Here is a 10785-nt window from a genome sequence, read left to right as displayed (position 1 = left end):
CAAGGAGGCAGGCTGGTTTCTGAGAACTTCCTCCCTCACACTACATAACATTCTAGTTTTGGTACCTAGAGAGCAAAACAGCTCCTCTGTCAGGCTTTGGCACCCCATTCTCAGTGACTGATTCTAAGGACAGACTAAAAAGTTCATCTCACACTAAAAAGACCTGTCTGGTTTTTAATGAAGTAATGACAAAGGAAACAAAGTATGAGGAGGAAAGGGTGGGTGGTGGTGTGTGGCTGCTACGCCCAGCTCCCAGGAGCTTCCAAGCTAGATGCATACACCCTCAGGGAATTTCCCCAAGCCCTCTGAAAGGCTTCTAGGCTTGGTACCCAAAACCCTGCCTGAGATTTGAAAAAACATTTGTATTTTGGCATCATGTGAAGAGATTTACCTCTACATCGCATCCCTATGGGTAAACACAAAGATTTACAGGTGGTTGGTTGGTTTTTTGCTTTGTTTTCTTTTTCAAAGCCAACTATAATCTCAGTGTATTTCTAAGGAAAATGTAAACTGTTCATACATTCTCTTAAACATCACAGTGAAAAACAAGTTACCCGTATGTATGATAGGGCAGGCAGAAGATGCCACCTGCTCTGCCATGGCCACACTGGTGAAACTGACGGCTTTGCTTGTGCACAGATATTCTTGTGCCATTGCACTGGAGCCACTGGAGACCAGTGTACCCCAAAGGCGAGGCAAGGGCAGGGCGGGGGGAGGGGGACTTGAAATGTTTCCAGGAGCTCTGTCCAGATGTCTCTGTTGGTCTTCTAGCCCAGGAGCACTGCACAAAACTACAGAGACACTGGTGAAACTACGGATTGGTTGCCATTGTCTAGTGAAGACTTGGCTTGGAGTGTGGCTGCCTGGATTCGAAAATGTGTCCTTGACTCCATGGAGTAATTCTTGTAGTTTAGCCTGGAAATGAAGGAATCAGACACATGAAGCTACTTACTCTGGAAGTTTTTGGTGTACAGTTGAGCTGTGTGAGCCACCCCCATCCCATATCTGTAAAAGGATGTAACAGAATATGCAGCCCTCTGAGCAGGAGAGAGCCCATGACTGAAAGGAGAGCTGCGCCTGAGCTCTGCGTCCTGTGTCCTGTAACTCACTTCCGGTCTCTGGGATCCCAATTGCTCATTTGTAAATTGAGGATTTTAGATGTTTTCTTACGGCAGCCAGAGCTGGGGCCCCAGGAAAACAAACACCAGCTCTGCTCCTGGGCTCCACACTGCTCTTGCCAGCAGCCTCCGTCACTGTGGCCAAGGCCCCTCTGCCCACAGCCACATCACCCAACTCTTACTTGGCAGTGTCCAGAAGTTTGATGGCTTCTTCATTTCTGCCTTGCTCCATGAACAGCAAGGCCAGCTCCAGCAAGGCGTTGGGGATCAGGTAGTGGTCATATTTGATCTTCTTTTCACTGCGGAACGAAGGAGGACATGGCTCACAGGCCTTGCCTTCAAGAGTTCTTCCGATTCTCCTCTGGAGCTTCCTCAGGACTTGTGAGGATTTCCAGCTCTAAATTCCAATTTGAGGATTTCCCACTGCCTAGCCTGGGCGGGCTGTGATCCCATGTGGAGCTTTCCCATTCTATATTCTGGGGCACCAACCGCCGGACGACCGATGGCTCCTGTCATGTTAGTTGCCCACTACTTTGCTTCAGCCCAACCCCCTTTTCCTCTATGGTGATCAGCAAGCCTCCTATCTCTCATCTGATCCCACACTCCATCTTGCTTGGAAGATACATACATACATACATACGTGTGTGTGTGTGTGTGTGTGTGTGTGTGTGCTCACACACACATACTTTTATTTTTGGTGTTAGTCCTGGGTTTTGAACCCGGGGCCTGGTACTATCCCTCAGCTTTTGTACTCAAGGCTAGTGCTCTATCACTTGAGCCACAGCTCCACTTCCAAGTTTTTTTTTTTGGTGGTTAACTGGAGATAAGAGTCTATGAATCCCTTTGTATATCACTTGCATAATAACAATTGTAAAACTTTTTTTTTTTTTTTTGCCAGTCCTGGGCTTGAGCTCAGGGCTTGAGCACTGTCCTTGGACTTTCTCAAGGCTAGAGCTCTACCACTTGACCCTCAGCACCATTTCTGGCTTTTCGCTATGTATGTGGGGTACGGAGGAATCAAACCTGGGTCTTTGTGCATGCTAGGCAAGCACTTTAACCACTAGGCCAAACTCCGGGCCCCATAAAACTGTGTTTTTATTTTAACTTTTTAAAAAGTCTCATGGACTTTCCTGCCTGGGTTGGCATCAAATCATGATCCTCAGATCTCAGCCTCCTGAATAGCTGGGATTACAGGTGTGGGCCTCTATCCCCCAGCTGGAAGACATACTTCTAAACCCCAAGTCTGCCCTGCCTGCTATCCTCCTCTGGCTCGCTTCTGTCCATAGAACAAAGTTAAAAGCCTCTACTGACTCTTAACTCTGTAACTCCATGCAAGCAGGGAGGGCCAGTATCTGGTGTCTGCTCTGTTTCTAGGCATTTACATTACGTAGTATCTAATCTACTTAAAACTTTCTCCTTTACTTTCTCTGCCTGATAAAGTAGCCAATTTAAATGTCAACTCTGCAGATCCTTTCCTGGTTTTTCCCATCTGGTTTAGGTTCTGGTTCTTCCTCAGGCAACTTCTGCTCACTACACTGGCACAGCTTGAGTGGCCCTGGCCAAGCTGCTATGGCATTGTATCTAACCTCTGCCCACTCAAGTCAAGGGTGGAGTCACTGAGTTAGACTCCTAGAAGCACTACAGAAACTGGGCTCCAATAGTCAACATTTTGGCAGCCTAGGGATGGGAAGGGGCGGCTGGGTCTGAATCTGTGACCAGTTCATGTGTGATGCATGAGGGTGGCTGAGCTCAGTATTCTATTGGGTGTAAGAATGAAGGAGCCCCCAGAATTCCTGATGGCCAGTGAACAGCCAGAGACACTTACCTGGCAGGAATGCTCCTGAAATTCTCCTCAGCCTCCTGGACACGACCCAGGTATTTCAGACACAGACCTTTCAAGAGTTTCACCAGGCATGCGTCATCCGCTGAGTACTCATTCTCTGGGAATGGGTGTGAGGGAAGAAGGCAGGCTTGCTCATCTCTGCTGCAGTTATAAAGAGAGTCCCTACGCTACGCAGGACCCAGGTGCAGCAATTGTGATCCCTGGTCCTCGGGGGCTCATCTCTGAGAGGAAAAAGCAGGTACTAAGATAATGACAATAGTGTGAATTCAGCATGACTGAAGGAAGCGAGGGGCTGTGGGAACCTAGATGTAGCCTGGACAAGGAGACAAAAGGACAGACGCTTCTCAGCCTCTAAGAGTGAGGAAAGGGTGCTTTTGGCAGAAGGAGCCTTCAACTACGAAGACCTGACGTAGCCCGGCAAGTTCAAGGGCCTGAGTGTAGTCACCTGGGCCCTGTGCCAGCACCTCTCCAGCCTTGGTGATAACCTCAAGCATCCCATCGGTGAGTTCCGGCTGCTTCCCAATCACGGCGTAGCCATTCCAGATGTACATCATTTCCTGAGGGCAGGGGTGGGGCAAGTCAGTCGTAGGTTCTGCCAACAAGGCCTCAATTTTCCAATCTGTAAAGTGGCAGCTCTAATCAGCGTGTCTAATGGCCCTTTTAGCCCTAATCTTACAAGGCAAGTCTCCCTAGTCTAGGAAGCTGTGGGCTGAGGGAGCCATGTCACTTAATTTTGAAGTTCTACCCCTGTAAAAAGTTAAAGTGCCTCAGTGTTCTGCTTATAACTGCCAATTTCTCAGTCCTTCCTCTCCTCTCCTCTCTCTCTCCTCCCTCCCTCCCTCCCCCCTCTCTCTCCTCTCTCCTCTCTCTCTCTCTCTCTCTCTCTCTCTCTTCTCTCTCCTCTGTCTCCTTGGCCTGGCTGCTGTACCTGAGCTTTTTCACTCAAAGCTAGTACTCCACCACTTTGAATCACAGCTGCACTTCCAATTTTCTGGTGGTTAATTGGAGATTAAGAGTCTCAAGGTGTCAGGTATGGTGGCTCTCACCTGTAATCCTAGCTACTGAGGAGGCTAAGATCTAAGGATTTCAGTTCAAAGCCAGCCTGGGCACTAAAGAACGAGAGACTCTAATCTCCCATTAATCACTATAAAATGAGAAGTGGGGCTTAAGGAGTAAGGCGGTAGCCTTGAGCTGAAGAGCTCAGGGACAATGCCCAGGCCCCGGGGTAGGGCAGTAGCCTTGAGTTGAAGAGCTCAAGGAGATCACCTAGGCCCAGAGTTCAAGCCCCGTGACCAATAAAAAAAACAAAAAACAGTCTCAAGGCTTTCCTGCCTGGGTTGGCTTTGAACTGAATCTCAGCCTCCTCAGTAGCTAGGAACCAACCACCAGTGCCTGGCTCCCAGCCTTCTGCTTTGTGGCCTCCTGCTATGCTAATTTTTCTGTCCAAACTTCTCATCCTAGCAGGACCTCCTAAATTAAAGGAATTATACTTCATAAACACTTCAAGAGAATAGTTTAAGACTGTCAAAGACTGCCATCTTTTCTGTCCTCCCCAAGCTCAATAACAACTCTCTATTTCCTTTAGAAATAAGTTATCATAAAAGACTATAAAACATTCTGATTAGGCCTCTCTCTATCTCTGTCTGTCTCTCTCCCTCTCTCTTTTTCTCCTACCAGTTCTGTGGCTTGAACTTGGGGCCTGGGCACTGTCCCTGAGCTTCTTTTGCCCATGGCTTGCACTTTACCACTTGAGCCACAGTGCCACTTCTGGCCTCTTCTGTGTACTGAGGAATTGAACCCAGGGCTTCATGCATGCTAGGCAAGCACTCTACCATTAAGCTACCTTCCCAACCTTGATTAGGTTTTTCTTTTTGCCTTTACTGGCAGGAAGCTCAGAATATTCAAGTTTAATTCATAAATATTATCTTAAATGGCATTTCTTAAATGATCCAACCAGGTAAAAGATGTGAAGGTGATTAAGTTCTATGAAAGAAGAATGTGGCTTAGTGGTAAGAGTGCTAGCCTTGAGCAAAAGAAGTTCAGGGATACTGCCCAGGCCCTGAGTTCAAGCCCAATGACTGGCAAAAAATCTATGAAAGACATTTTGGTGGTGGTGATTATTATCTTTTAGAAAGGGAATTTATGTTCAGAACAGATCTATTGATCCACTGCTCAACTTGTTCTGAAGTCCTAAGTTAAAAATCTATTATAAAGGTGAGTCCTAGAGATTCAATATGAAGAGTAACATATAAAAGGCTCAAAGAAAACCTACAGTACATAAACTTGGTGTAGGCCTGTATATCCTTTTTCTCAAAATTATCAGTTGGATAATATTTCCTTTAATTTGGGAAAGTCTCCCTCAGAGACTTTCTTCTCCTTGCCACCTACAATATCCTCCCTCACTTGGAAATGAGCCTGGCAATAATACTGTATGAGTTAGACATATAGTATATATATATATATGTGTGTGTATATACATATACTATATTTATATATGTATATAGAACATGTATATAATGCATAACATACATATATAATTTATACATGTATATAATATATATTTGCTATATATGTATAATATATAGTATATACATAAGTACCATTTTAATATATAACATTATATGAGCATATTAGTATATACTTTACATTGCAGGAAGCTCTAGGGGCTCTACTTAAGGTTATACATATCACAAATAGAGCCAGGGCTCCTTTTCTGGCTTCTAATGAAATAGCATTAGGACTTTTAGCAAACCTAATCCCTGTGGAAATTATACATGGAATTAGCATCCTTCCAGCAGCTGAGGATTCAGGCTCTGGAGCCAGACTGCTGACTTCAAACTTTGACTCACCAACTTGCTGGTTATGCGAGCTGGACAAGTTTTCTTTCTATGGATATATTAGATCTTAATCTGCTTGCCATACAGCTTTGTTTGTAGTTGAACATGCAGAGGCTGAGACCCTAGACCTCAGAAAAGGTTGGTGTCTGTAAACAATTTTGTGACAACTCCAACAGTCTAGGAGCACAGATCAGCAGGTGGTATCTCCATGTGGCCTCTGGAGTGTGGCCTGTTGAGGACAGCAGCTCTTCCTTTTGAGGGGTCTGCATCCTGTGGACCTGTCTCCAGTACCCACAGAGCAGCACTTCCTTTGAGGCGATGTCAGCTCCTCTGCTCCTCCCTCTAATCCAGGTCAATGGTGAAACCCTCTCTAGGCCCCGAGATCCACAGCGCTTTCTCCCCATCCACTTCCTGTCTCTCATCTAGTCCCCACAATCACAAACCCAAGGGCAGGGCCATTCTAGATGTTCTACCCACCAGAGCAGGAATGGGCAACGAGACAGGGTTGGGGGACAGATAACGCCTGGATTTCCGGATGGCAAATTTCTCTGTGGGTAGAGATTTCCCAGCAATCTTGAGCTTCAGGCCTGGTACGGCTCTGGGAAAGAGATGGAGAGGAAAGAGACACCATGGGAATGGGCAAGAAAAAAAATGAGAAAGATGAGAAAGTACTGACTCCTACCCCATACATACAGTTTACCCAACTTCAGCCCAGCCACTCTCTGGCCTTCAGTCTCCCTGACTGTATGATGACCTGCCTCTAAAGGGCCAAGTCTGAGCAGCTGGTCTCACATCACAGGCCCTGACCCATTTCCTAGCCATTGCTTGGCTAGGCAAGACGCTCCACAGCTAGCAGAGGTGAAATGTACTAGACACCTAGAGACCTGCCCTGCCTCCTCCTATTTATCTCTGTTCTCCTCCTAGGTCCCTTCCTGGGAGGGCCCAACAGAAAGGAATCCAGTGTGACAGGGAGACCAACACCCAGAGAAAGGGTGGAACCTCCCCAGACCCACAGCTCAAGCACTCCAGCCTCGTGAGCGTGGCCCCCTCCACTGTTTCCAGTGGCAGAATAAAATGTAGTATGAAGCAGGTAGGGCCCAGCTGAGCCTCAATCAGCAGCTCCAGCCCACTCTCCAACTCCTACCACACCCCTCAGGGCTGAACTGCATAGGCTCAGGAAACAGACTAAGGGTTAAGCCACCCACAAATTCCTTGCCTGTTTATTCATTGTGGAACCTCTCTAGATCTCCACTTCCTCATCTCTAAAGTGGAGATTATGATGTCTATTCAGCCTTCTGAACAAGCTGGAAAAGCAAGGTTCCCTGTAGTCACAGGCACTCAGCAAGTGATAAAACACCCTATTAAACTGTGCTGGCAGTAGCCCGGGAAGTTTCTATTACATCCACTTCCAGACCTCCTGATTAGGACAGAGGAACCTCACTCTGACCTAGGAAGACTGTGGGCTCCCTCCGCTTGTCACCACTGAGCATTCCTCAGACCTTTAGAAGAGTCCAAACAGGTGGTACGGAGAATGACAATGGCAGCACTTGGGTCGGGGGAGGGGGCTGAGAAGTCCCAGGTCCTATACCAGGTTAAAGATATGTTATCTTGTTGTTGCAAAACCACCCTGGAAGGAGGTGACACAGCTAAGTGACAGGAAGACTGTGCTTAGTCGCGGTGCTTTGAACCCCCCTCGGCCTTTGCGCTGTGCTTTCCTGAGCACATCCGATTAGCTGGGCAGAAGGACCTTCCCCTCTTTGGACTTCAGGGTCCAAACTGGCTGATGAGAGGCTGAGTGCTAGAAGATGCGGACAATACCACAGGAAGGGTCCCGACCGGCATGAGGTGGTGATTGGACACGGGTGATGGTCCAGTGGTGCTCCTGGGGCAGGAAGCCTGGAGCACGGGCCGGGCTTGGGGTCATGACTGCCCCACATCCACCCTCTGGCAACCCTGTTCAGGGAGCCACAAGTGGTGCCTTGTTGGTCTGTCCACGGTGGGGCCTACAGTGATAGCCCAATGGTGAGGCCCACCTAAACAACTCCACTTCATCGTCCCCAAATGGCTTGCAGTCCTCCTTCCCAAACATGCTGAGGTAGGCAGCCTTCATGTAGATGTAGGTTGCCTGAAACAAAGCCACAGCCAGAGGTGAACAACCCCTTCCCCCTCACAAATGAGCCATCAGACCTCACTGCAGCCTGGCATGGAGATTCACACTGTCCCCAAGCCTCTGGAGAGCGAGTGAGAGCAAATGGAGCTAGCTGGAGATGGGCTGCGAGGAAAACCCAGCAGAAGCCGCTATCCACATAGCAGATTTTGTACCCTAGAGCAGGAGCGGCGGGGGGGGGGGGGGGGGGGCCACACCCCTGCCCCTAGTAGTTGGGTAGAGCTGGGGAGGTTGGCTGGAGAGATGAGATAAGGAGCACAACATCAGAGCTTCTGGGGAGCAGTGACCGCACAGTAGGCCCCTGAAGGGGTGGGAAGATTTAGAGTCCTAAGAGGGCCTGAATGGAGCATGTGGATAGGTGAATGCAGGAGCTGCGTAAAGGCATGGGGGGCAGGGTCAGCTCAGGCCCTTGGTCCACACAGTGCATCAGGGGCTGCATGCACGTCTCCTCATTCCATCCACAAGACCATGCCTGAAAGCAATCTGAACCCTGACTCAGCTGAGACAGCTGTGGGACTTCCCTAAGTCCCACAGGAGAGGTACTTGGCTCTATGCTGCTCTCAAGTGGTTAAAGCCTTGAAATACAGTTTATGCTTGCTAAGGCACAGCTGACAAGAAAAATAACCAAGAAAAAAATGCAGAGAGTGGAGAAGGAAAGCAGTCAGGACGTTTTAGAGACGGGTCTCTAGGGCAGACAGAAAGCAGCCTCTACCTGGCAGCCACACACAATGGAGCCCAGAGCTTCAGTCTGGCTTTCACAATGTCTTTGTGGGCTTGGGATATGAAATCTTGCCTCCCAGAACCCTGTTACCTGGCCCGCCTCTAACCTCCTAGTGCTCTTACCCTTTCCTCTGTACTCCCCCGGCCCCACCAGGCTCTGCCTGCTGTCCTTCTGCTCCAGCCACTGTTTCTCTGCCAGTCTCATCGTTCTAAATGCTTCCCTACAGATTCTCCTTGTCCTTGAGGTTATAGTAAGCAGCTGGGAGGAGGAAGGCTTCTCCAGTGGTCCCCACCCCGCCAGCACCTGCTGATACACAACCTCTTGGCAGCAGCTTCACCCTGCTCCTTCCTAGTTTGGTGTGACCTCTCACTTACTCTGTTCTGCCACTCTAACTCCTTCCAGACTCCAGCTCAAGATCTAGGCTTCCTGGGCAGGGTATGTGGCCTGGTGGTAAACTGTTTGCCAAGCTGGAAGTGGTGCTGTGGCTCAAGTAGTTTAATGATAGCCTTGAGAAAGTCCAAAGACAGTGCCCAGACTGAGTTCAAGCCCCAGGGTTGGCAAAAATAAAAATAATAATCTAGGCTTCCCGAAGCCCTCCTGAGCCTCTGGGTTCCCAGCATTCCCTGTGTTCAGTCTTGTGTCCATCATGTCAGCACCGAGGCTGTTCAGGGAAACAGAGCTCCTGGGGCTGCCCAGGCAGAGTGCGCTGTGAGTTGGAAATTCACGGATTCTGTGGTAGCTGAGTGCTGGAGATTAGGAATGGATAAGGCCACAGAACTCAGGGTGCTATAACCCTCCTTTTCTCTTTTTCTTTCTTTCTTTCTTTCTTTCTTTCTTTTCTTTCCTTCCTTCCTTCCTTCCTTCTTTCATTCTTGGAAACCCTCTGAGGTAGGTTTGCAGATAGAGTCATACCACAAGCTGAAGCCTGAGCTGAGACTCTCACAACCTGTGAGGCCCTGTTCTCACAGCCGCCGTGCGGACACCAGGCCTTTCCTGCCCCACGTAGATGGACTTCCCAAAGGAAGGAGTCCACAGTCACCTCTGGTGGATATTAGGCACGGGGCTCAGCCTGAGGAAGCACCTCTGCAGCACAGTGCTGCCCTCTCAGGAAGGGGAAAGCCGAGGCCTGAGTCCCAGCATGCTCCTCAATCAAATCCAGGATGTCACCAATAGCTCCATGGACCTCAGAGACTCGTACATGCTCAATGTAGATGCAAGCTTCTAATCACCGGGTGTGGTGTGGAGGAAATGATGAGTGCTAGGTGTACAGTGAGCACCAGGGAGAGAGGAAATTAGGTGCAGATGACAAACAGGTCCCCTAACATGTGCCAGTGCAGACCAGAGGCTGCAGAGAAGGCTTTTAGGTCAACAATCAGGCTCCTGGGAGATGGCCAGGATTGTAATGTCTGCTCTGATAGGGGCTGAAGGCACTGAGACATGTGCTAGATGGCTCTAAGACTCTTGCGTTTGAAGTTCTGTGCTTTCATCACCATGAGATGAAAATGGCTAGCATTTCCTTCAATATTTACCATGACAGATTTGATCTAGGATGAGTAGGCATGTGCTTTGCTTTGTTTTGCCCCAAGGTACAGATTTAATCTCTCTCTACACGTATGTAGAGCACAGTTCTATTGGAGTGCTCGGCAACCCACCTGAGCCATGTTGTCTATCTTTTGTGACTACACATGTCCACTAGCATGCTGAGGATGCAGTCCAGTGACAGGGAGCTTGTGCAATAGACACAAATACATCAATATGCATCAGATAAATTTTTCTGTTCCTCTTGGCTTTGTTTGTTTCGGTCCTGGGGCTTGGACTCGGCCTGGGCATTATTCCTAAGCTCTTTTTGCTCAAGGTTACCACTTGCGCCGCAGCAGCACTTCCAGTTGTTTTTGGGGGGTAGTTAACTGGAGATATAGAATCTCGTCGTCTTTCCTGCCCACCTGACTTGAACTGCGATCCTCAGATCTCAGCCTCCCGAGCAGCTAGGAATACAGGGATTCCCATCGGTGCCCAGCAACTTCCTCTCGGTTTTTTCATTCCTTCCAACCAAACTCCTGGTAGAATGCATGGCTCTGCTCCAATTCCAGCAGACACGC

At 48.7% G+C, this 10785-nt stretch overlaps 1 protein-coding gene across 3 annotated transcripts in view; it reads right to left on the bottom strand.

Moving 5' to 3' along the window:
* Positions 1-706: 706 nt before the first annotated feature.
* The window catches only part of Ttc39a (tetratricopeptide repeat domain 39A), a 32441-nt gene continuing 22362 nt past the window's right edge, over positions 707-10785 (bottom strand). For all 3 annotated transcript variants that reach the window (XM_090334863.1, XM_090334864.1, XM_090334865.1), the window contains exons 13-18: positions 7832-7923; positions 6276-6396; positions 3407-3518; positions 2944-3058; positions 1301-1417; positions 707-915 (exon numbers count right to left, since the gene is read on the bottom strand). In XM_090334863.1, the coding sequence (XP_090190989.1) occupies positions 792-915; positions 1301-1417; positions 2944-3058; positions 3407-3518; positions 6276-6396; positions 7832-7923 (681 nt within the window). In that variant the 3' untranslated portion in view covers positions 707-791. The remainder of the gene's footprint in view (positions 916-1300; positions 1418-2943; positions 3059-3406; positions 3519-6275; positions 6397-7831; positions 7924-10785) is intronic.

Source organism: Megascapheus bottae, chromosome 6 (assembly GCF_031878675.1).
Source record: "Megascapheus bottae isolate mThoBot1 chromosome 6, mThoBot2.hap1, whole genome shotgun sequence".
Taxonomy (NCBI): domain Eukaryota; kingdom Metazoa; phylum Chordata; class Mammalia; order Rodentia; family Geomyidae; genus Megascapheus; species Megascapheus bottae.
This window is presented reverse-complemented; position numbering and strand designations above follow the sequence as displayed.